We start from the raw sequence: 27,556 nt of genomic DNA on the forward strand, positions 1-27,556 counted from the left end.
GAGAGAAATTGGAAGATCTGAAATGTTTGAGGTAGAATAAGAAAAAGAAAGAAATATACAGTGAGTGAGAGTAGAGTAGAGTAACGAGGGGTTGAATTCACCAAGCGTTATGATTTGAACTCGCAGCAGACTTCCGTCAATAATTTTACGGTAAATTGAACTCTAAACTTTCGTGCCGCGTATTCTTGCCCCTCCACGTAGTAATTTTCGTATGGCAAACGACTCGTTCATTGAATTGGAATGAAAAGTTTCAAGTCTTTTCAAATGACTTCTAATAAAATATATGTATACATGATGAATAGGAATACATCTATTTTTATTATTTATCCAATAATCTCATTCTCAATTTAATTCCTCTTTCCCGAATTCATTATAACTATTCATTTAATTTCATAATTATATAAATTGAATCGAAAACTTGTTTGATGTCGAAATAGGGGAGGGGGTGCAGAGTGGGCCCTTAAGGAAAGTAATTATAATATCATTAATTTTTTTAACGTGTTTACTTCTTTTTAGATCCCTAATACTTATTTTCACTTTATTATGGTGCGTCTATTAAAATTAAAAAATCAAAAATTAGGGGTAAAGTGGGAAAGGTGTTTAATTAATTTATTTATATTTGTAAATGTCTGAGGAAGTCGTGATACGCGACGAATCGTTGCTCAGTTGGAAAATTAAAAAGGACCACTAGTGTGACCGTCTAAAAAAATGATGATTCTTGGTAATTTTTTCAAAGAAAACTACTGCATGGAATTTTTTAATGTTTTAAGGATATATTTGTAGATATATAATGAATACAAGATAAAATTTTTGGACTAAAAAATTCAAAATTCTAGAAAAAAGTTCCCTCACTGCAGTGATAGCAACTTTCATAGTGCATAAAATCAAAAAAAACCAAAAATTTTATTAAACTAGAAGGTATTTTCCATACCATGACCCTCGAGCTAAGAACACTGGAAAAAAAAAATTGCTATAATAAAAAAAATCAAGATTACGCAGCTATTTGTTAGGATAGCAAAACTATCTTGGTTAACCCGGGTCAAAAATAAAACTTGATTCAGGCTTGGTTCGCCTTATTGTCTTTTGAAGTTATCAATTTGCCGACAATTTTTCGATAAGATCTCGACTTTTTCGACTTGAATTAAATTTTTTTCAACTTTTTGAACTTTTTCATCTTAGTTTCAACTTATTTGTATTTTTGGTCTTAGTTTGAACTTATTCGTCTTTACTTCGAGCACGATAGTCATTCACCTTACTTTTGACTTGCTGAACCAAGTCGAAAAAAAGTTATTTATTCGCCTTACTTTCGCCTTAATATATCAAAATTATTTCACCTTAGTTTTGACTTTTTCGCCTTATAATTTAAGTCGAATAAGTCTACATCAAGTCAGTTTCGACTTGATTTAGACATATTCGATAATAAGTATATAGTACGCATATACTTGCGTACTATATATGTATTATTCTAATTCTATAGATCTGAAACCAAAGGAATGAATAATTAAAATATTATATATAAATATATGTATATACATATATAGTACGAAAGTATAGATATAGACAAAATGTCGACAGAATTGGATCGCTAACGTTGAACCCAGACCACGTGCATTGTTTGGTTAATTTTAGCCAGCATGTCGTGCTTTGTTCACATAGTAACAGACTAGTGTATAACGAATGGTCTTTTCTATCCTAAAAGCTCTTTATACTCTCTACTCATTCGTCTATAGTTTTAATACACATACACAAACAAATATATGCATATATACTCAAAGGTACAAGTATACATACAACATGACGTACAACCGGATGAGAACTCGCGAGAAATTTAGATAGAGTTTTTCTGCAATGTCTGCCTCTATCATCACCATACCACGTGAAAAATCACCGACACAGAATAAAAGTGCAAGGCACAGCTAAAATAAACATCAGAATAAAATTAAAAAAATACAAAAAAAAAAAAAAAAAAAAAAAAAAAACGATAAAACAAAAAAATGTTAAATAAAATGAAACGAGTGGAAATGTTTTTGTATATATTGTGTGTATGGAGAACAGTGGGGTGGTGGTGGAAGTGGTGGTGATGGTGATGGTGGTGAGCTCGACAAATCCACGTCCATCCCTTTTACACCGCGTAGAACATTGTTTTACATGGACCAAAGGCAATCACATAAATAAGTCAAGAAGAAATCGGAAATCGGGACTGGGCAATTTCGCATTCACGGTCTGCAGGGAAAAGCGATACATTTGTGTATAGTATTATAGAGGACTCCAGAGAGAAAGTATGTATAAGAAAAAGAAAGACAGAAATAGTAAATATATATATTCACTGTTCCATCAAACAATATCAAGCCCCGAATGTCCCTTTCTGCTTTATTTATTTATTTTTTTTTTTTTATTTCATCGTCCCTATTTCGGACTAAGATCAAGTCGATAAAAAAAAATAGAATAAGGAAAAAAAAGTTTGGCTTTTTTTAAGGTCGGGGAACGCGGAAAAACCTGAATTATCTGAGCTCGTTACATATTCCTTTTTATGTGTCCTCAGCTATAAATGGGTAAGGGGAAATGTCGTAGCGGGGGCTGATGCTTGGTGGGTTGTTTTTTTGCATGGCTCGCCACCCCATTGGGTCTCTTGGGGGTCATCGCTCGCACTTCGGGGACAGAGTGTCCAGCCCAGGTCCAGAGTAGTCCAACGTAAATGTAGTTGTAGTGGTAGTCGTTGTTCCCATTCCCTGGCACTCTGTTCGACTCAGTTGACAACTGATATTGCGTGATCTATGGCCCCGAGCATTGGACACTCGGGACAAAACTGACCGGTGCTTTGGATCCTTGTCTATCTCAAGTCTGCTTATACGAATTTTCTTCACTCTCGTTCCGGGTGCCGTGTGTTTGCTTCTTTCCAAGTTTTCACCCTCTTATAGATCGTCGTAGAAATCGCGAGGTTCTTTTTTTCTTAGACGTATATACTACAGAGTATTCACCTATACCCAAAGTAAAGAGATGTATTGGGGACACTGGGGGTGTGGGTTCGCGCCAAAGAGGCAAACAACAAAGTAATAGATGTCTCGAACCGGTCAGTTACTTTCTCAGTAGTATAACCACCCCTGTCTGTGCTTTGCGCCCTAAGGGTCCACTTCGTCAATAAACAATCACGGTTTAATAGAAAAAAAGGAAAAAAAAGTAATCCCCTTTATTTTTTGATACTTACTTGTTGGGAGTGGTGATGCTTCATGAAAAACCGCTACGCTTGCTGGCTACGACCTCGTGAAAATTTTATTGGATGAGCATATGTGTCAATGCCATCGGTCCCCTGAATATCAATTGAAGAAATGAAAAATTCTGTACACAAGAAGCAGGGGCATGATGGTCCACATAAGCGAATAATTTTTTTTTCAGACTTTTGAGCATCAGATATAAATTGCTTTCGTTTATTTCCAACAAAGTTAACATATTTATATAAGGGGGGGGGGGGATGGGCCCTCTAAACTTTTGGGTACCCATTTCACTCCTAACTCATTCGAGGCACTTAAAATTTTAAGGGGTCCATTTTGCCCCACTTCCTCTACAATAATTTTGAAAAAAAAACAAATTCTGGGACATGACCCACTTGTAAAATTTTTGTGAATTCTGATTACTTTGCATACTTCAAGATTTTTTTTTTATATAAATTTTCCGGGGTATGATGGACCTTGAAAAAAAAAACTAATAAAATAAAAATTTTTGTTTTCACCCAAATTTTGAACACAGCCCATCTTGCCCCAACTACCCCTTATGGTGTTAACCAATAAGTGATTATATATTTTTTTCTGTAATTGAAATTCAAATAAAAAAATTTGTTTATCATTGGGATAAAAGTTTATTGGAATAATTCACGTTTTATAGTTTAAGTGTTGAAATAAGAGGGGCGGAAATGCTATTACGAAAAAGCACTCGCTTCGGTATTTATATATATAGTCAATAATAGTACAAAGAAGGAATGCGCTAGTGAACTGTGTTCCGTGGGGAGCCACAAACTACGAAATATATTATATTACTAGCCGACGGGTCAGCGCAATGAAAACTAAGTGCATATGAGAATCCATGGGGTTATCCAAGGGGATGCTACAGTCGTATATAATGGTCAAGGCATGCGAACAGACAAAACTTTTTTCTTTACACTTTTGTCTAGTTTATTTGTGAAATATTTATATTTAACAAAATGAAAAAAGTTACTTTTTTCAGTTTTCAATCACAAATTTATAACATCCATTAGTTTCCCTTTCGTGTTATCGGAAACTTAACTCACGATAATAAAGCCAGCAGTGAAAGACGTTTTGAAGATTAATATCGCAGCTAGATTTCAGTTCTATTGTAAAATTTATTCCATGTGTGCGTAACTTTACACATCATACAACACACAACATAAAACTATAGCACATTACACTAGTCGAGCGGTGAATTTAAAGTGTGACGATAAAATCTCACGAAAACGAATAACGTCTTGGAGAGTCGATGTAAATAAAAAAATATAAGTTCGTTAAAAAAAAAAAATATAAGGAAATTTGGAGATCGGAGGTTTTCGCGTCGTCACAAAATGTTAGCGCCTTATGGCGGGTGTTTATATTTGCGTATAAGCATATGTAGTTATGTTTAATGTATATATGAGTAGAGGTTCAACATGCGGAGACAGGAAGTGCTCGAAAGCAGACTAAACTATCGTACAGTCTTTATGGTAATTTGTGGATTAAAGGAAGACGGTTTGTACTTGCAGCCCTCCTCATCTATACTGCATACAACTCTCTCAAAGAAACTTAACATCTTTCAAGGACATTTAAGTGTCCAATACTCAGCGTACTTAGATAGCAGTTAATTCGATGAGTATTATCCCAGTCTTATCTAAAAAGTGATGATCCCCGGATTTAGATTTAGAGACGTCTAGAAGCTTTGATCCGTCAAGGTCTGTTCGGTCGTGATTGTGGGCTCTTTGTCTTCTCTTATAATTGATATTGGGTTGTAAGGATGGTGAGAGAGAACCAGCTAACCAACCAACCAGACCAACAACAAAGTTGTCGTAAAGGAGCCTCTTGTTGGTCGGAAAGTGAAGCTTCGATGTGAGTTCGATTGGAGAAACGAAGAAAGAGCAGCTAACCAACCAACCGAGCAAGTAAATAGACAACTTGTACATACATCTATATATATATATATATATATTGTTCATATACAGTAATAGGGTATAAGGGAGAGTGCAATGAGAGGGAGTTATAGAATAGAAAGAGCAGTAGCGCACTAGCACATGAGGAATAGACTGAAGGAATGGGAAATAGAGGGAATGGAAGGCGAGCTCTAATCCCAAATGGCCTCGTCTTCGGGAATAGTTGGTAATCCTGGTGGATAGTTGGAGATCACCAAGTTACTGGACACTCGAGTGCGCAGACTTGAGAGTAGTATAGAGCTTTTCCGAACACACAACTCGGGCTAGCTACCTAGCTGGCTTCCTAACCTATTACTATGACTATATTCTGTTGCTGGCAGTGTATGTAAGTGGACTATATGGAGTGGACGAGCTTCAACAAGATACCACCAATGGATATGTCTTGAGACTTTAGACTCTGAGAAACTTGAGTTAGCCATCGAGAAATCGAATGTAACGCGCTATCCTTAAGGTGAGCTAGTTTCAACCCTTTGCCAATGCTACTAATGTAGTGAATTCCAACCCGGGATTTATCTTATCCATATTACAGCTTTAACCGATTTCTCAAATCTTTGGGTAATCCTACCGGAAGATTATATGCTTAACGGTAGAATTATGAGGCTACTGATTTATTATTGTTTTTTTTTCTCTTTTTGGCTCTTGTTGCTTTTTTCTTATGCTGGATTTTTTTTTATAAATATATTCGCTTGTCAGGTATTGCTTTATATATTGTGACTTCAAGTTAAGAATAACTTATACGGACCAGGGATTTACGTACCAGCACGTTGTTGTAACGACATATTTTAGTAAGATTTATTTAGCATCCATCATGGGTTACGTGCTCTGCTCGATGACATTACCAAAAAATGGAACATTGTAAAAGATGTACATTATTATTATTTTTTTTAATAATTTTATTAAAAAAAAAAATTTTATTTAATTTTTATTTTTTTTAATCAGCTAATTTTGAAAATTGTACATAGAATCAAATTTTTTTTAGTCATTTTTCGAAAAATTGTTGATACGAATTCGTAGTTTTATAAAAGTCTTTTTAATTACGGAATTAATTTCAACACAAATATTTTTTTTTTTTTAATGATAAAAGTAAATTATAAATTTTATTTGAATGTGATAATAAAGTAATATTGAGTGCAATGCCGTTTTTCACAAGACAAACTCGACTTTTTTTTACGGAGATATGAAATACATTGAGTTTTCGCGTTGGTTTACACTTAACTGGCTTACTTAGTCACGATTTAAGACGAAAAAGTTTAAATCAAGTCGAAATTTACTTGGTTTAGACTTATTTGACTTGAAATGTAAGGCGAAAAAGTCTAAATGATGTCGAAACTGACTTGATGTAGACTTATTCGACTTAAATTATAATGCGAAAAAGTCAAAACTAAGGTGAAATAATTTTGATATATTAAGGCGAAAGTAAGGCGAATAAATAACTTTTTTTCGACTTGGTTCAGCAAGTCAAAAGTAAGGTGAATGACTATCGTGCTCGAAGTAAAGACGAATAGGTTCAAACTAAAACCAAAATATACAAATAAGTTGAAACTAAGATGAAAAAAGTTGAAAAAGTTGAAAAAAATTTAATTAAAGTCGAAAAAGTCGAGATCTTATCGAAAAATTGTCAGCAAATTGATAACTTCAAAAGAAAATAAGGCGAAGCAAGCCTGAATCAAGTTTTATTTTTGACCTGGGCACAACCATGCACTTTTCTCTCAGTGCAATTTCATAACATCATAGTATTCCTTAATAAAAAAAAACAGAAGCGGAAAAAAAAAGTTTTTTCAATGGTATTGCATCGCAATGAAGACATTTGTAAAAAAAAATGACTCAATGATGTTTGCCAATGAGAAATAATTTTTTGTTTTTTAATTTAATTACACTGTAAAAAATTAGCAAAATGAACGCGGAGTAAATGTGGTAGCGAATGATTGCTTATTTGTTTAATTTCCTCCGAAAGGGAGTTTAATTAAATATAAACAATCCGGTTCGGAATGAAGTTCACTCCTAAAAGGTGTTTATTTTAATACTAAAACTCCGAATCAGAGTAAATGCAGATTGCAATAAAATTCTGATCACTACGCAATCACTCAGCTGAAGAAACAAACTCCTCATTTATTCCTTATAATTAGTGATAATTTTTTAAACTCCGAGTAACGGAATGAATTCGGATTTAAATAAAATCCGCAATCACCCCAAATTCATTCTCAATTATTTACAGCGTATTTTTGAATTTAAAATTGAAATAGTAAGGCAACATTTACTGGGGAACTATTAAAAGTTTATAATACGATAGAATATGGTAAATGAATTCCGGCAATTTACCAAGTATTTGGCAGTACAAATGAATCATTTGAATGGGTTGATCATTGCCAAGGAATTGTGGTTAGTTAAAATGCTGTTTTTACTTTTGAAAATAGCGCCATTTCAAAAGTGATACTTTTATTTTTATAAAACTAAACAACATCTTCATAAAACTTTTAAATTTATAGCGATAGTTTTTAGCCATTTAACTTTTAAAAAATGTCTTCTATTATGTGAAAAAATTATACATATATTTTAAATTCCCTATATAATTTTATGATTTTAAATAAATCCCCATAAAATCTATTTAAAAAATGACAAAACCAAAAACATGACCCAAAAAAAAATCATCTAAGCCGATTCATCGTAATATTTTTTGTTACATATAATTATATTATGAAATTCTAGCAAGATCTATATATCATTAACAACATCGAGACCTTTCATATTAAAATAAAGAGAGAATGAAACGATTATACTAAAATTCCAAGATTTCCAAGAGTTCTCATAACACTGTTCGGTTATCAATTATTAAAACCATGTGTAGTGTTTTAAGTATCATACTCTTTTGATTCCTTACATATTAATCTATCTCAACATTACATATATCCATCCATCCATATCCCAAGAAAAAAAAATCTACACTTTTTTTGCCCATTCATTGAATTCTTCGAACTCTTCAATAAACAAATTCATCATTTTAAATAAAAATACACTTACAGCGTAGTTATTCTTTAAAAATCGATCATTTGTGTATAGAATACTTTTCTCTAACCAACAAAACCATATGTGTCTTTTGAGCCGCTCTAAATTTAAGCAATAACGTTAATTGCATTGTCCGAGGGTGTATAGAGTATTACTACTAGCACTATAACTATTACTATATTATTGTATCTAGAAGAAATTTTTAGGGGTCAGCAAAAACGGCCAAAGCGCTTGACCCTTACTATACATTGGTGCGTATACATATATACATATATACATATATACACACAAGTATTAAGAGTACGTTGAGCAAATGAGTACGACTAGCGTGGGCGAGATGTACGTCATACATCATTAGAGCCAGCAATATACAGGGGGAAGATTCCGAAGAACTGCCGATGGGAGTTGGGGAATCGCCAGATGCTACGGCCAGCCACGATCGCATCAATTGCTCACTAAATAAAGTAGTCAACTCACTTTTACAATATAGATATCGAGTCTATTTTGTTACTATTATTTTTACTTTAAAAATGTCAATCATTTTATTTGGAGATAATTTTCATTGTTTTAAATTTTACGTTATGACAAAAAATTATTGTAATTTTAGGACAAGTATTTTGAAGCCTAATTCATGACAAATGTGGATGGAACTTGCAATGAATTTTAGACATTTTTAATACTGTAGCATTAAATATGTATGAGTAATTGAAAAAATATCGCGATTTGTTGACATGTTAGTAAATTTGGTATCATTGAAAAAGTGTTGACTTGAATTTGTCTTTTCAGTTTCAACTCTTGTTCATTGCAAAATATTGAGAAAAATGAATCTATTTATATCATTCGCAATGCGTTTGAACTAGGCGCGAAAAAAAGATAATTTCTTATCTTAATTGTTTAAATCTACTCATAAATTTATACAGACGATGCATTTCTACTAAAATTAAGGAAATATTTTCTTTGCACGATTTCGGTAAACTAATACTTAAATTAAGAAATTTTACTTGGAAATATACTCTTTTTCCTCTCAGTGTAAAGGATTCCTGAGTCGAAAAATAATTCCGGATTTGGACTTCAACAATGGATTTTGGACTCATTCGGCAGTTTTTGGATGCCTCAATTAAGCCTAAACAGCTTTACTAATTGGTTGTCTCATTTTGCCCTTAACATGAATATCATTAAATGAGAACGAAATCCGTTCAAAATTGGGACTTAGAAATGATTTTAGCTTTATTTATTATTGAAGGCAAAATGAGTTTAAATTGGGACTTAGAAAAAATTAGGATTTATTTTTAGATGACAATAAACTGTTAAAATTTTCAACTTAGTAAACTTTCGCTTTTCTCCGATAAAATAAGAAAAATATAATATATGCCATGTCTTCTCTATGTTATCAGTATAACTTAATTTGATGTCATCAGAATAATTTAATTTGATATCAGTGAAAAATAAAATATATTGGACGACTAAAAACAAAAAATTAGACCGTGTATGGTTTTTTTTCAGAATCCCATGATTATACAATTATCGAAATCAATAAGTTTGCGAGTTAATGATCAGATTTGCCTCATTAAATTTCAATGATAATAGAAGTAAACAATCGAGGCTGCCTAATTTCGAAACCTATCAAAAAAAAAGTCAGGAATTAATTTTGGTATTTTTACTTTTTGATATCTTTTGTTATGTGATTTTATTTTACTATTACTAAAATATCTTTCTGAGACCTTGAAAAGATAAATTTTTTTCCTTCCGAAGACTAATTCGAAACAAAGTAAAAATTGGCTCTTACTAGGTTACGAAATTTAGCAGCTGAGATAATTAATAAAATAAAAACATTGATGACTTATTTACAAGTCTTGAAGTCTGTAAAAAATGTTGATGATTACGCCACATGTTTTTACTCACGCTTGTCGATTAAGCTTACTCCCGAGGGGTAAAGAAAAAAGGGAAAAAAATAAGAAAAGAAAAAAAATTAAGTACTAGATTTTCAAGTCCATTTTGTGCGGACGGACAGTATTATTCTCGTACGTGTATTTTAGTGCTTTTATATTCTATATTTGTCTGATGTACAGAGTTTATTTCGGTACTCCTGTATACTCTAGTCTTTATATATTTTAGCCCTAGAGTAGTACCCTTGACAAATCAATTCGAACATAACATAGCAAACATGATGCGTGTTAAAAGGTGACGAGGTAAGAGGAAAATCGTTTACACAACCAATGGGTTCTTCGTCCACTCTTCAAAGTCACTAGTGCACTGTAAAGATCAATTTAACTTTAAGTATTTGCGGAATTAAAAATTATGCATTTTTAATACTTTTATTTTTTTTTATTCGTTTTTTATTATCAATAAATTTTTGACACACAATTTTTTTATATATTAATTAGATTTAATATAGTAATTATACAGGTAAAAATTTTGTGTTGAATTTAACACAAATTATGTGTTGCAAACGATCTATACAAATTTTTGTGTTAATTCAATACATTGCGTTTGTGTTGATCTTTAACATAAATTTTATGTTAAATGATTGAACACAAAATCTGTTACTTTGACAGAAAATTTGTGAAAATTTAACAGACTTTTCGTGTTAAAATTAACTAATAAATATAAGCACATAACCTAACCAACTCAAGTATACTGATCTAACCTTTGTACAACTTATGTCACTTTAGCAAACAATAGTTCGATTTTCAGTGATTTTTCTAAAAAACGGAGCTATGAATTATCCTCCCGTAAAATGAGAATAAAAAAATCATTGAACCTGATCACAAAAATATTAAAGTTATCTCTGATTATATTTAATTGAAAATCAATTGTAATCCAAGTTTCCTTGCAGACAATGCTGCTACAATGCTTTGCTTGGTTATACTACAGAAGAAACGCGCGGGAGTGTTTAGCTAAACAACGCAAATTTTGTGTTAATTTTCGAATAACACAAGAAATGTGTTACATTCCAGATTTTCTGATCATTTAACATAAAAAATCTGTTAAAGTAAAATAACACAAACGGTTTGTGTTGAATTAACAGATTTTTGTGCTAAAAATTAACACAAAATTTAACTACATAATTTTTCAACACAAATACACAAAATTTGTAACTGTGTATTTAGAAGGACGAGGTAATTATTATTAGTATTATTACTTTTTTTTTTAGGATTTTAGTGATATCACTTATCTTTCCTCACTTTCATCTTACAAAAAACAACTTTAGTAGAGTAGTAAAGTACACATGTAATATATATATATATATATATATATATATATATATATATATATATATATATATATATAATAAGAAAGAGAGAATTGCCATCACATCAGTGTAAATGCTATCATGCGTGAACATTAAACGAAACAAAAATTTATCTATGAAATGCGAAGAGGTACTCAAACGCGTCGAGAGCGCGAGTAATTGAAACTCTAGTCTATCGAGTTGAAGGGTGAGGAGTTGAGTTGGCGGGACGCGCTCGAAATAACAAAATGGGACGCGTACCGCTACTAACAACTGATGAAAGATTGCGATCGACACGAGCCATCTGATAGTCTCTGATAGTCATGCACATCAACTTAAAAGACATACATTTCAAATTAATCGTAATATAAATTTCCTACTTTTTTTTTTTAACTCCGTGAAAATGTTAAATTTAAATTCCTCTACTATCACTTACAATGAACAATAAATTTTAAATGTCAATTTATACGACTCAAGTGTGTCCAGATGTCAATCTTTTTGATTTTCACTTTTTTTTTATCATCAAATTAAAAAATTTATTACTATAAATAAAGAAACGTCGTTTTATTTTACTGTTCACTGACTTATTTTTTTTTTTCGTGACAGATAAGATGCATCTGAAAAATATTTTAAAAGTTCAATTTTTTGAGAGACTTTTTTTCTTTAATAGAGAGCTTCGATCTTTTGAATTAAAACCAAAAAATTCTAATTTGAAAAGCTTTATATTTATAGACCACCTTAACTCCCGCATTTTATTTAGATGCACGGAGAAATTATTCTCGTTTTAAATGCTATTGGCCATAGTAAAATTTCCATTGATTGTATGATTTATTGTAGACACTAAATTTTACTATGGTCATAGTAATTTTTGCATGTGTTTACTTCAATTTCCGTCAGGTGGCCAACATGGTCGGCATTACAATGAGGCCATAGCATTTCAAACAAGAATAATTTTTCTGTGTACAATGATTTAAGTACTGAAAAATATAAAAATTTTAAGTTCACAATTAAAAAGTCTCTAGATATAAATTTTCAACCAAAAATTTTTTCAAATCGACATATATTTCATGAAAATCTATGTTTTAAAATTATATCTGATTTTAACTTTATCCCGCGTCACCATTTTAATAATTAAATTAAAACTGATTAAATGAATGATCAATAGATTATTATCGGTATATTTTTTTTATAAATAATATTGATGATATTGTAAGCTGAATTTCGAATTAAATTTCTATATGAAATTTCCAAGTGTGTAAAACTGTCCCTAAAGTGGCCAAAATCAGCTCTACTCTACTTCTCTATTTTATGGGACTTTTTATTGCTATCAAAGTTGTATAAAAATGAAAGGATATTTTAGAATTAGACATAGCAACAACATTACAGTATATGCCAGAGTAGTATTGACCGCCATAGCCAGGCGGACACGCCTAGACATAAACCAAACAGAATCGTGTACTATGTTCGTGGTAAACGTATATACGTCAATACGTGTAATTCCGGAAACGGGAAATCGACGACGGGGATATATATGTATATATATATGCAGATATGTATGTATGTATCTATGGTCAGTATAGACATAGAGGTGTAGAGGATAGGACGATATAGGAGGAATATAGTAAAGGGTACAGCAAGCTGCTATATTCTGCTTGCTAGCTAGCTAGTGTAGTTTAGTGTTGTATATAGTAGTATACTATTGAAGTAAATGCATGCGAATACCTGATATATATACAGATGTATAGATAGATAGATAGATATATAGAGAATTCTATGATGGCGGTCTATGGTATAGAATGGGTTAGCTATTGGTACTGTAGTATGTAGTGTAGTGTGTCGGTGCCGATGCTGCATTGGGGAGAATTTAGTTTCCCAGTATGTGGACTATGGATTCGCATCTAGGCGATCTAGGCGAGAGAGTATACCGGGGATTGAGGTACATAGAGAGGCATTGGGATTAGTGCTGATTGGTCCGGCGTTGCCGTGATTAGAGATGTTATCAGAGACTGCTGAACCAAATGCTCTTGCCACGTACACCGCAGGGACGTGTTTGCATCCTTCCACCCACTAAACCTTGTCCCTTATTTAACCGTTAATAATACTAGAGCAAAATATACATACCACGGATTACTTTTATTTTTATTTGCTTTTTCTAACTATGCGGTTTGTTATGCAGGGATCAACTCACTATTATATGGATTTATTCTAGTGGATTTTTTTTTGTTTATAGATGGTAATTGTTTTAAATAAATAAAGTTATACGGGGAAGGGCAGAGCAAGATGGGAATTTTAATCAAGTTATTCTTGTGACATTCGAAAATCAGATGTATTTTATTTTTATCTATTTTAAACACAGAATTTGTAGCACAACAGAAAACTCAAATTAACCCCAAAACCAAGTGAACCAATAGTTTTTTTTTGTCACTCAAAACACATTTCACAGTGTGTTAAATATATGAGGATTGCTTAGAACACTTCAATTTTATTTGGCAAGTGTGTTAATTTTGACTACACACTTACGGAGAGAAAATTATAGTAACAGTTACAATATATTATGGGAATGGTTACCATACTGCATGGTAACTGGTTTTTTTGAAATGTTGATTATAGGAACCTCACCCATATATATTATGGTAATCATTCCTATAATTATGAGTATAATTCCCATACGGTATCGGAATAGTTCCTATGGAATTATGGTAATCGTTACTATGTACCTATGGTAATGGTTACTATAATATTATGGTAACCGTTACCATAATATTATGGGAATAGTTACCATAATATTATGGGAATGGTTACCATAATATTTAGAAATTATAATAATTTTTTTTTTCTATAGAATTTTGCAGTGTAAATTATTATGAAGTTATTTATTATTATTATTACTTACAAATTAATTTTTATCTGACTAAAAATAATATTTTATTGTAATATAGTTTCACAAAAAGATTAAATATACAAAAAAAACGCTCATTACAAAAAAAAAATTATTATAATTTCTAAATATTATGGTAACCATACCCATAATATTATGGTAACCATTCCCATAATATTATGGTAACCATTCCCATTATATTATAGTAACCATTCCCATAATATTATGGTAACTATTCCCATAATATTATAGTAACCATTCCCATAATATTATGGTAACCATTACCATACACGCTTAGGAACTGTTACAATGTGGTTATAGGATTGGTTTCTATTTGCTTATGGGAACTATTCCTATGAATATGGTAATCATTACCATGATTCTTTCACATGCGATATGGGAACTGTTACCATAATGATAGGAATTGTTACCATATTTATGGAAACCTTCCAAAAAAGTATGAGTCCATATCCCATAATCTCAAGTAATCATTACCATAACGGTATGGGATGATATTTCATAAACGTACTAGGAACAGTTCCTTTAATTTTTTCTCCGTGTAGTTTTGGAGTACACTTTTATTTCACTTTCAAAGTTTTTTATTAAATTTTTTTTTTTTTAATTTTCAAAAATTTTGATCTCGGGTATTTCATATAGTTTTGAATTTTAGAATATTAAAAAAATTTTTTTTTACCATATTTGTGAGGTATCCCGTCATGCTCTCCCGGGTCAAAAATAAAACTTGATTCAGGCTCGCTTCGCCTTATTTTCTTTTGAAGTTATCGATTTGCCGACAATTTTTCGATAAGATCTTGACTTTTTCGACTTAAATTAATTTTTTTTAAACTTTTTCAACTTTTATATAAAAATTATTTCACTTTAGTTTTGACTTTTTCGCCTTATAATTTAAGTCGCCTTATAATTTAAGTCTACATCAAGTAAATTTCGACTTGATCTCGACTTTTTCGTCTTAATTCATGACTAAGTTAGCCAGTTAGTAAGTCTAAACCAAAGCGAAAACTCAATGTATTTCATATCTCCATAAAAAAAGTTAAATTTGTCTTGTGAAAAATGGCTCCAAATTTCAACTTGGTAAACCAAGTCTAAATCAAGTTTTATTTTTGACCCAGGCTAGTTTTATATGCTTACAATATTGATTATTATTTTTATTGTAAATTAGAATATTCAAACAAAACAATAAATTATTTTTTAAATTTATAGTAAGCTTTTTCATCGCATGATCCGTCAAGTTTTTTACCCAACACACATTTCTCAGCAGATGTTATTAATATTAAATATAATGAAATGATGATGAACATCATTAGCAAAAGTAGTTTCGAATTTATCATTGTTTCAATGTATCTGAAATATTAATATTTTATAAATAGTTTATTGAAAAATGGTAACTTTGTTGCAATTTTAAGCATATAAGAAAAGGCGCCAAAATCTTTTTGAAATAAAATTTTTGAATGTTACAGTTCGATAATTTTCTTATCATCCTAAATAATTTAAATGTTAGATGTACGTAGACCTTAATTATTTTCATTTTTAAGTTTAAATAAAAAAAAATTAATAATTACTAACCTTTTAAAATATCCAATTGTAGAGTACTGATATCTATAAATATACTTAATGATTTTTTTTTATATTTTTCAGAAATTACTAATGAAATAATAGAGATTGCGGTTGCTTTTATACTAAACAGCAATCGTTAATTTTAAAAGTTATAGATAACAAAAAGTGTTTTTTTTACGTATGTATTTTTTATCCCAAATTAAATGACGTTTTAATATTTTTTCGACGGTTTTAATGCCTTAAATGTTACGTAAAAAAAATTATTACTACGTACAAATTAAAAAAATTACGTACATTAAAGAAGTAAAATAATTAAAATTAAAAAAAATAATTACGAGTCTATTTTCCTAATTAAAATAAAGTATAAAAACTCTAATATTGAATGCTTTTAGTATTTTAATAACTTTATTGACCCGATTCTAAAATATCATAGTTTTTATATCTGTATTTCCAACCAATTAAGATAAATTGAACAGTATTAATTATAAATTAATTGCAACAACCCTTTAGGAATAAAAACGTCTATAATACATAAAAAGTAAAGTAGTAGCAATTAATAATATATGTCGTATTTAAAATAAAATAAAAAAAAAAATTCGAACATTCAGTTATTCTACATTTTATTTTTATGAGTGTAAAAATATACGAGGAAAAAATCAGTTTCATACAAATGTATTTTGTATAAAAACAGATTATTTTTTTTTTTTTTTATTTTTTTTCGTTATTTTAGGAACAGATGAATGTAGTTTATTTTATTCAATTTGTCTATGTTCCAATGAGTCTCTATTTTCAAAACATTTATATATTTTCTTTTTATTTTTTTATCCCGAACGAGTACAAAACATGATACATGTAAAGCTCTATTAAATTTTATCTATAAAACTTTTAATAACTTTTAAGATAAAAAATTGTATACATTTTTAAAAAGTAAAAACTAAAAAATGCATTTTTTTTGCAACTTTTTTTTTGTTCTATTTCTCAGTAGACTGATGAAAAAGGCAAAAAAACTAATTGTTTTTAAATTATTATCAAGTTATATAGCCAAAACCGGTGTGATTCTTTTTACATATTAGTATATTGTGTGACAAGACATGAAACAAGACGATTTTAGACCATGGTGAAGTTTGCTAAACCATGGTGAGATTATTTTTCACTCTGTTTTACATTCTGCATTTTTCATGATTACATGCATTAGAACCTTAAGTTTCAGGGTCAGTAAATCAGGAAAAAAGTATATATATGAGCAATGGTGGGATCCTCTATTAACGTATGTGTGAATTGTGATTTTTAGAATTAATAATGCACTATTTATCATTCACACTAATTTTTATGACATTTAACTAAAGTCAGAACTGTCATGTACGTAAATAAATTTAGTGATCTGAAATTACTAATCCTAATAAACAAATAACAAATATCACAGCTCATTTCAGGAGTGAAACTGTTTTTGATTGCAGAAACATTATTTGTTTCTTTCCTAGGTACAAAAGAAAGTTTGTTTTTGCCCGCTTAATAAAAGCATTCGCAACACATATTTTTCCGAGACAATGGAATGATATTAGCTTGTTTCGAACACCTGTACAGCTCGTGCAGCTAACTTCACCCTGGTCCGAAATCGTTTCATTTCACCCCTTGCCATACAATATACTATTTGACCGACCGATTTGCATACATTTATATATATTTTTATCACCATACTTTTAGGAAAAGTTTGAATTCCTGCTCTGTTAGAGGGAAGAAAGACGTTCTTTTACGAGAAAACAAATGCGCATGCGCGTGCGCTATTCTTCCTGTAAACAGAGACAAAAAAAAAAACCTTCAGGTGCAGATCTGGTGAAAAATAGTATATACGACACGTAGGATAGTAGGATATCCTGATTCACGTTTTTGCCATCATTACCTTCGATTCGGGTAGGGAATCGCACTCGCGGGTTGGAATGTCTCATTTTCCTCCCATGGTGTGTAATATACTATTATGAAATATCAACCCATAACGGTACGGTAATAATCACACCAAATTATGGGATATGCGCTCATAATTTTCGAGAAAAGTTTCCATACATGGGAACCATTTCTATAAATATGGTAATAGTTTCTATATCCTATGGTTACTGAATTATGATAATGATTACTATACTCATGGGAATAGTTCTCAGAATCACATAGGAACAGATCCCATATTCACATTGTAACAGTTATCAGTTGCGAACGGGAATAAACTCATAAATTATGGTAATCGTTCCCATACTATTATTGTAATGGTTATCATAACATTTATAAATTCCTCATATTATGGGAATTCCTATCACAACATATGGTAATTTTTACCATAATTTTCTCTCCGTGTTTACATACATATTTAACCAATCAGCAAATACTTTTAGTAAAATAATGAATAAAATATTTGCGTACATGTATATATATGTCCGTACATAAATATATATATCCAACTGATGAAATACTAATGTTTATGAGAATAAAATCAATAATTATCTCGAGTTGTCTGTCTACCCGTCAATTACTATGTTATTGCTTGTATAGATTTTCGATATTTTTTTAATTAATCAGCGCTATTTCATCGGTCACTGGGATTACGATTGAAATGTTGATGTTTTCCGAGCACTCAACGCTAAACTTTTAGCTTTATAGATAATTACTACCGATAACGATAACATAAAAATCTATATTCTGTATCTGTATATAAAATATATATATAATAAAAATAAATACCGACAGCTAATCGTTCGGCTGCCAATTTAATACTTGGCATATCATCCGTTAAAATAGACAGAAGTCGAAGAAAAAAAAAAATAAATAAATAAATCGAGGGTAAAAAAATACGTATTGGTGTAGCACTAATATATGTGAGTAAGTGAAACAAAAGGGGCCTCCGACAAACAACGGACTGTGATGTGTCTATCTCTCAAGGGTGATGGTAACCCCAAAAAGGGGTGGGATCAGAACGAGAGAATGGTGTATGGTAAAAGCGGAAAGGTAGAGATAGAAATATAAATAGAGAGAGTGAGAGAGGAATAGAACAAGAGAGGGTTGTGGAAGCTGAGATATATGGAGAGGCTTTTAGTTCCGTTAATGGCTATCTCGCGGACGATAAGTGCCGAGATCTGTCTACCTTCCACGCGCTTACTTTACACCTTTAGCTTCTGGAAATGCTTGGGGATTCATCCCCCAAAAAGATATTGTAAATTGTATAGTTAAATGCTCACTATTTTTTTCATTTTTTTTTTTTTCGACGTCCCTCTTTATTCAACGTATTTATTTTATTCATCGCATCTGGTTTTTTTTTAAAATTTTATTTGTTTTCTTTTATTTTATTTTTTATCTTGTCTCTTCGGACGAAGAATCACGAGTGTCGCGCGGGCCAGAAATAAATAGCGGGGTAGGAAGCAGAACTCTAAACGCGATCACGTTTTCTCTATCTTTTTTTCCTTTCTCTCTCTTTCTCTTTCTCTTTTTCTCGTTCTCAAACTATATATTCAAACATTGGAAGTGAGAGAAGTGAGAAGAGACAAAGAATGCAAATAACAAACCTTTTCGTATTTCAGAGCCCTCGGTAATATTAAAGCGTGATTTATTTCCCGGTCGTTTATTTTATCTGCAGTTTCTTCTTCTCTTCTCTCCTCTACTCTTCTCGCGTTTTTCTTCTCTTCTCTTCTTTACTTTGTATAGTATGTATACCAGAATCGAATATAGAATACGATCGGATAGGACAACTAGAAAATTCCGTAGACGTAATTAGATAATTATGAAGTTCCGGGATAAGTCTTGTTCGCTGTACTTGTCTTATACATTAGTCGTACTTGTAGTCGTCGTCGTCGTCGTCGTTGCCTCCTTTTTGCTACACAACTGTAGACAAAAATAAACTCTTGTATATTATTCAGACAATATACGGTATAGGCCTTCTGGTATATCACATCATACACTACATCACTAGTATCCATACATATATATGTGTATTTATAATTATATATAGGAGAAGGGCAGGCAAAACGCGATCGCTAAGGAAATAATGGATTTTTGTGCATTCGAATATGAGTGTAGTCGAAGTATATTCCGCTAAAAAATGAATATAATACTTACAGTTAACTACTTTCAGATTTTTTTTTCAACAAATCAATTACGAAAAAAAATAAACTAAAAATATGCACGTGTAGAAAATTTATAAAACTGCAGGTGCAATTTTTTAAATATTTTTTTTTTTATAATTTATTCTTTTTAAAAAAAAAATCAAAAATTATTAGACATTGGAAAACTTCAGTATCATTTTTTTACAGTGTATTGGGTGTCAAACAAAATATAATGGGTGTCAAAAATACTTGATGTTTAAACAACGCATGGATTGCCGCTAAAAGCATGGGACCTACGCGCGAAAAATTTGAATTATTTTAAATCGATGGAATAAAATTTATTTGTAAAATGAATTTTTTAAATTAATTAGTTTCCTGACAACTGGGTCATGTCATTGGCAGCGTATTTTTATCAGAATATGATTCAGCTCTGATCTTAACTTTTTTGATATCCGGTAACTATTGAAGGCTGGACAAGCGACACCTTTTGTCGTACTGAGAAAAAGGATACAAAGGTACAAAAGTAAATAGCGATTTGACGATGATGTTGAGGAAGAGAATAAGGGGAGGGGAGGGGTACAGATGGAGAGCTGATGTAGAAGAGGCTGTAGGTGGATATGGAATGGGATAACGGGGGCGTTGAAATTTATTGGATTGCGTTGGAAACTGTACTGTTGAAAATGTTAACAGTGTTAGTGAACTAGAGAGGAGGGTTGGAAGCTTCGCTTCGCCGGAATTTGGATTAGCACGATGCCGCTGCAGTAGGTTGGATGGACATCAAAGTATCGAGCCGATAACGCCCGAGTACGAGGTTTGATCTTCCTATTAAATCCGGGAATTCCGGCGGGGATACTACACACAGCTAAATAGGAGAGGGTAGGACGGTCAAAGGGGGTTTTAGAGGACAGGATTCAAGTACGGTAGTCCAAGAGGAGTTTGGTATAGTCTGTTGATACTACTACTCCTAGTGATATGCTGATGCTGATGCTGATGCTGATGCTACCACCACGGGAGAGAGTAATCAGCGTGGCGTAGCAGCTAAATAGCATCGTAACCACGACTGAATTGTTAGCGCGTTGAACACGTTTATCCATGTATGTTGCTTTCTGCGTTCGAACATCCTCTACAATGTATGTACTGTGTACTATATATGCTTTAGGTGTATTGCTGATTTCAGTGTCGACGACCGATATATGTATCAACGATTATGTGGACATGAAAGTTATTTCTCTTTTCATTGAATATAGTTTTCAATTATTTTTATTTGATTAATCTGCACTGTGTAGTGTGACTGTAAATAAGTTGATACAAAAACCATCAAATTTCTTTTTTTTAAGAAATAAATTGAACTGAGGAACAATTGATTTAATTGAGTATCTGGAAATTTTAATTAAAAAGATATATTTACTTTAATAAGGGATTGTTTAAGTAACTAAAAGGAGCTAAGGGATTAAATATCAAAGTCGAAGAAGTGTATGATCAATTTAAGATCAACGAACTCTCCTACAGAAGAGAAGTTACTCCTTATATTTTTCTACAAAATCATAAATGGCCACATCGACTCTCCAGAAATATTAGAACAATTTGATCTTATCTGTAATAAATCAGGTTTTAGATCATACAGGTTTTTGAATACAATAATCATATATGTATTGAATACAACTCATTCATCAAAAAGCTATGTGCACCATGGACCGAGGAATAGGATAGCGAATTCAGTTACTTCGTTAACAAATTACGATCTAGGTCTCTAGAAAAAAAAAATTTCGTCTACTTTTTGACAACAACAATTTCTTTAGACAAAAATTTAAAATTTTGTTTAAATGTCATAGTGCAAAATATGAAATATTAAAATCATATGGAAGAGTTAGAAGAAAATCAATTGAAAAAATATTTTTTATAATAACAAGAAAATAAGAGATTGATATCGGTTGAAATATATATAGCACACAAAACTATTGATTGCACTGAGTCCAGTAGGTTAAAGATAATTGAGAGTAGGGATGAGATTTGGATTGCGTGATAAAAACAGACAAGTGAGTCATTGCTCATGAGTGACATGGATTATTGAAGGAAATGGGAATTTACCGATAATAGACATAAGACGTAAGACGTTATTAAGAAAAGATAAACATATCACATTAAATCACGTGCCAGATTATTTTAACCTTTTGACGTATAAACTTATATTCTTATTTTAGATGTTGTATATATTTCTGTATATCACGGTAAGCAAAACGGATCAATCCACTCTTTGAAAATCAATTAGTGAAATTCACTACTAATTAGTGAATATGGACTGGAAACTTGTGCTTATAGTACTCTAAAATAATTTAATCATATTTAACTAAATAGCTTTTTCTTTGTCGTTGAAATTTAAATGATGAAATAATTAAATTACTCCGTTGATTCAAATAATGATAAATTGATTTAACTTTTAATAATCGGATCAGCCACTGAAATTTTATTTAATTAATGTTAAAGTAGATTAGAATCAAAGACACTTTAGTTGTCACAATTATGCCGGTCATTAAAATTAATCATTAATTCCAAAGACCGCGTGACTTTTATAGAACCTATTTATTTATTTCGCTATTCCCATAGCATAATAAGAATGGTTCCCATAATATATAAGAACCATCCCTATAATAATATGGGTACAATTCTTATACCATTATGGAAACTATTCCCATAGTGCTTAGCAAAACTTCCCATAATTTTCTTCTCGTAAAGACAAACTCAACTTTTTTTAGACTTAACTGACTTACTTAGTCACGATTTAAGACAAAGAAAGCTAAATCAAGTCGAAATTGACTTGGTTTAGACTCATTCGAGTTAAATTATAAGGCGACAAAGTCAAAATTAAGGTAAAAGGCGAAAAACCCATTTTACACTAAAAAATACTGGTTGCTTTTGACTTGGTTCAGCAAATCAAAAGTAAGGTGAATGGCTTTCGTGCTTGAAGTGAAGTAGAATAAGTTCAAACTAAGATAAAAAAAAATATGAATAAGTTCAAACTATGATGAAAAAAAGTCTAAAAGTTGACGAAAATTTATGCGTCGAAAAAATTAAGTTCTTATCGGAAAATCGTCTACGATTCGATTACTTGAATAGAAAATAAGGTGAATTGAGCCTGAATTGAATTTTATTTATGACCTGAGCAGTGATAATAAAAAAAGAGCGAAAATATAAAAATAATCTTTATAATCAACCTCGTTGCCCAACAACCAAGAAACCATCATAAGATCCACAGCAAAAGTATATGAAATAGAGGTGCAGCAATAAAGACAAGTGTGTTTGTTTAGGTTCTTCACTTTATCTACTATCTCTCTTTAATTTTATTTCCGTCTCCATCTCTCCAGACATTTAGATACTTGAGAACTTGAATTTCCCCTTTATATTGTAGACAACTTTATATACTTTATATTGTACATGAGTACATGAAAACTCATAGACTAAAATTAATAGACAATTTGTTCTATATAAATAATATAAGCTATAATTTATCGTGTAAAATATTTGTTCAAGAGATTTAATATAATATAATAGTAAAATATATAGAAGAGGCAAGTCTGCTCATGTACTGTGGGTTATATCTTTTTAAAAAAAAAAATGAAAAAGTATCTCTTGAGAATCTTATTTTCACTTTCTCAAATAAGTCACCGTGGTGACATATTAAAGTATGTTATTCTCTTTTAGTTTTCGTCCCACGCTTAAACACTCAACACGTTTGGTGGTTTTAATATCCCTTAAAATCTCGTGTCCAGTTAATTTTTTTAAACCTGGCATATTACAAGACACTCTACCATGACCGGTTATCAGATCTTAGCATCTGCACAACTATATGTATATATGGCCTCATGGTAAAACCATTTGAATGTCTAAGAAAAAAAAAGTGTAAGAGAAACAATATAATATCTCTTATATACGCTCTGACAAATAAGTGTTAAAATGAACTTTCAAGTTATGTTTACATGTATTCATATACTTACCCATATTATTTAGCATTATAACAAGCATGAAAAATCATTTTAACTACATGAGTACTAAATTATTCAAAAGCATGTATTAATAAATTTGTAGACGGGTCTCAACGGAGCTCAAAGTAATCTTAATAATTATAATATCCTTTAACGAATATCAGGTTAGATATATATTTATGAAATTCATACTTTTTCGAAAGTCTGGGTGAAAAAAATAACTTTTTCAGCTTCAATGCATGGTCAAAAAAGTAAGCAAAAATTATTAAGTTGAAGGTAACTCAAAACTACTAATATGAGATCCGATAGTTCTTACTTTTGACAAAAGTGAGAAATTACTATCTTATAAGTAAAGTTTGCTAATACAAATTAAAAACTGCTAAGCTTTTGTTTATGGGATACAAATTTTTCACTTTGGCCAAATGTCAAATCCAAATTTGGAGATTTGTTTTTTTCCTTGTGGATATCTAATGATTCGAGTTAACCAAAATCAAGTCAAAATCAAATGTGTTTTTCATTCATTTTTGACTACTTTTGGAAAAGATGACTTAGTAGTCATTTAAATTGAAAAAGTTAAATATGATGCATTTTGGTTTAGTGGATTAGAATTTGAAGAAAAAAATTCAAATTCGAGTTGTTTCTTTTTTAATCGGGAAATAATTCACTTGAAAAATACTAACCACTGACGTGAGCTGTTGATCATTTGATGCCGCGTAATTTGGAGAACGTTTCGAGCTCCATCATTGGGTAAAATTTATGGCTTCTTTTTTTTTTTTTTTTAAATAGTCTTAATCTTATCACTGTAAATCGAAGTATTTAAATTTTAAACTCCTAAGTCTTTTGTTGCTATTTAAATACACTGTAGTCACTTTTTACACACGTGCCCCATTTTGCCCCCCTCCCCCCTATGTACAAATTTCATGATATTTTTTTTGTAGAGAATTCAATTAAATACTAAATTTTGCGTATATTTTTCTCACACCCGTATAATTTAGTAAAAATTTTATTTTTTCTACAAAAAATTATTAAATGAAAAAATTTCTAAACAAATTTTCAACTTAAATTAAAATAATAATATAACAAGTAATTTTTAAAATTAATATCTTGTGCTCATGATGATTTATTTATTTTTTCTTCAGTAATTTATAAGCTCGTATTAATAGTCTTAAAAACATCATAATTGTAATAAAAAAGTAGAGCGTCCAATTATTCAAGTCAATTTTCTCATAAAAAAAATTTATAAATATTCTTGACAATTTTTCTTCGTCTTCTAAAAATATCTTCATACATCATAATAATTAAATTAGTCAATCATATTAAAAAAAAAATTTGAGAGTAACGTCTCATAGTGAACTTGTCACTATACAATGTTACTAATTTTATATTGAGACCTGGAGATTTAACTTGCTCAATTTATTTTGATATATTTATTTTAGTTTAATAAAATAATTTTATTTATACCAACGTTTTAGTGTTTAAATATAAATATTTAAATTATAATAAGTAAAAGTAATAAGAAACAAATTTTATTTATATATTAATATGTATACATACATATATACATGTTAAAAAATAAAAAACACATATAATATATGATGCACGGAAAGCACGAATATAAAGTACGAAGAATAAAAATTAATAAAAAAAAAAATATTGAAAATTTCTACGAGCGATGATGTCTCTAATTATCTATTTCATATGAAACATTTAATAATTTTTTCACCAACTTTAATTCAATCGAACATAATTTCTCAATGCCGGTATAAATAGTAATTAATTTGATGATACTGAAGTTAGCCGACGTCAAATAATTTTTGGACTTCTTTTTAAAAAATAAATAATAAAAAAATAAATACTTGAAAAAATTGCACCTATAGTTTTTTGAATTTTCTACAAGTGCATATTTTTAGTTTTTGTATTTTTGTAATGGATTCGAAGAAAAAAAAATCCGAAAATTACTACTTGTCTGCTAACTTCAGGTTCATATTAATTTCCCGTAATTATCAGTCAGATAAATAAAATAATTAAGATCATAAAATTCTTATTAAATATAATAAATATTTAAAATGAATAATAAAGTATTATAGCATTTATAATTAAAGAAAAGATATATCGTAGGCTATATATATATTGAAGGGCCGATGAGTTTTTTGATCTCTCACGCACGGCTTTAGCAATTTTAAGATTCGCCATGGACTTATTCATCTTTTAAAATGCATTTGAGATTTAAAGACTCTGATACTTTCCCAAGTGTTTCTCACCCTCATAAGACCCATTGAATTTAATATAACCGAATTAAAAAAGTACAATAAGAAGTATGGTATAGATTTTGACACGAATATCGCGGTGTATTACTCGCTCATCGCTTGTTATACAGGTTCGGGATTCTCCGTGACCGAAAGCCTTCTTTACACCCGTAAATATACATACATAAATATATATATATATATATATATATATATATATATATACATATAAAGCCAATGGCCCATTCAAGAAGACAGAACCGGTGCATCAAATACTCGTCGAATAAAAGTTTTAAAACTGCAGACACCGACTGACGATATGCGCTGTCATCATTCATCGATCGTATTTTTAATTGAGAAATCGATTTGATACGGATTTATCGTTGGAGCTACCAATAAACACCATTACAAAAATTTTTCGATTAATCGTCTACATCCGTGCATTGTAAAAAATTTTTTGACTCGGTGTAAAGTAAATCACTCGGTGTGAAAATTACACCAAATTCGGTGTTAAAGTTAGACGGTGTAAATTAAAAATTTTTACACCGTCTAGCGTGTGGATGTGTAATTCATGATAATTATGTGTTAGGAAATCATAAAAATACTTATTTAATATCTATATGACATCAAAAATCAAAATCAGAAATTTAAATCAAAATTACAAAGTGTAACGGTGAATGGTGTAAAAAAAGTAGATTACACCCTGTTAAAATTACACGAATGGATACTTTACACCGTAATTTCACACCACACGGCAGTGTAAAGTCTTCGAGAGCCATTTTTACACCAAATTTCTTTACAATATACAGTGTAAATAAACAATTGGTGTAACTCCACGCTACCTTGGTGTTAAAGTTTTCGGTGTTCAATTTGACCTCGAAATAGATAATACTATAACACCGATAGCGGTGATAAAATTTTTTCGGTGTTAAGTGGTGTTAAAATAAAAGTTTTATTTTTTAAGGGTCAGAAGTCGAATTGTATTTCAAATACCAAAAAATTTTTATTTTTCCAAATATTAGTGATACGACAACTTTACCAATTTATTGAGAAACCCATAGAATATTTTTCCACAATGGCGAGACTGTCTCTTAGACTGAACAGTTACTAACACCTTCAAAAAGTTATTTAATGAGAATAGTAAGTTCATACTATTTTCGAAGATAATCAAGTCGGACATTATAATTATGGTCGTTTTATATACTCACATCCTCATTCTTCAATCAGTGTCAATTTACTCCGTATATACACCGTTTTAATACCGATTTCCGAAGTTTATTTTAACACCGTTTTTTTACGGTATAACCATTTCACTCTAACATTACCAATAACTTTTTTTAAAATATTAAAAATTAACATCTACATCTAC

At 30.6% G+C, this 27,556-nt stretch overlaps 1 protein-coding gene across 1 annotated transcript in view; it reads right to left on the minus strand.

Annotated features, from left to right (window-relative positions):
• LOC103569568 (uncharacterized) overlaps positions 1 to 19,059 on the minus strand; it is a 29,267-nt gene extending 10,208 nt beyond the window's left edge. Inside the window, exons 1-2 of the mRNA XM_008546914.2 lie at positions 19,022 to 19,059; positions 15,886 to 15,998 (exon numbers count right to left, since the gene is read on the minus strand). Coding sequence (XP_008545136.1) covers positions 15,886 to 15,998; positions 19,022 to 19,059 — 151 coding nt within the window. The remainder of the gene's footprint in view (positions 1 to 15,885; positions 15,999 to 19,021) is intronic.
• Between the last annotated feature and the right edge of the window lie 8,497 nt (positions 19,060 to 27,556).

Source organism: Microplitis demolitor, chromosome 7 (assembly GCF_026212275.2).
Source record: "Microplitis demolitor isolate Queensland-Clemson2020A chromosome 7, iyMicDemo2.1a, whole genome shotgun sequence".
Classification (NCBI taxonomy): domain Eukaryota; kingdom Metazoa; phylum Arthropoda; class Insecta; order Hymenoptera; family Braconidae; genus Microplitis; species Microplitis demolitor.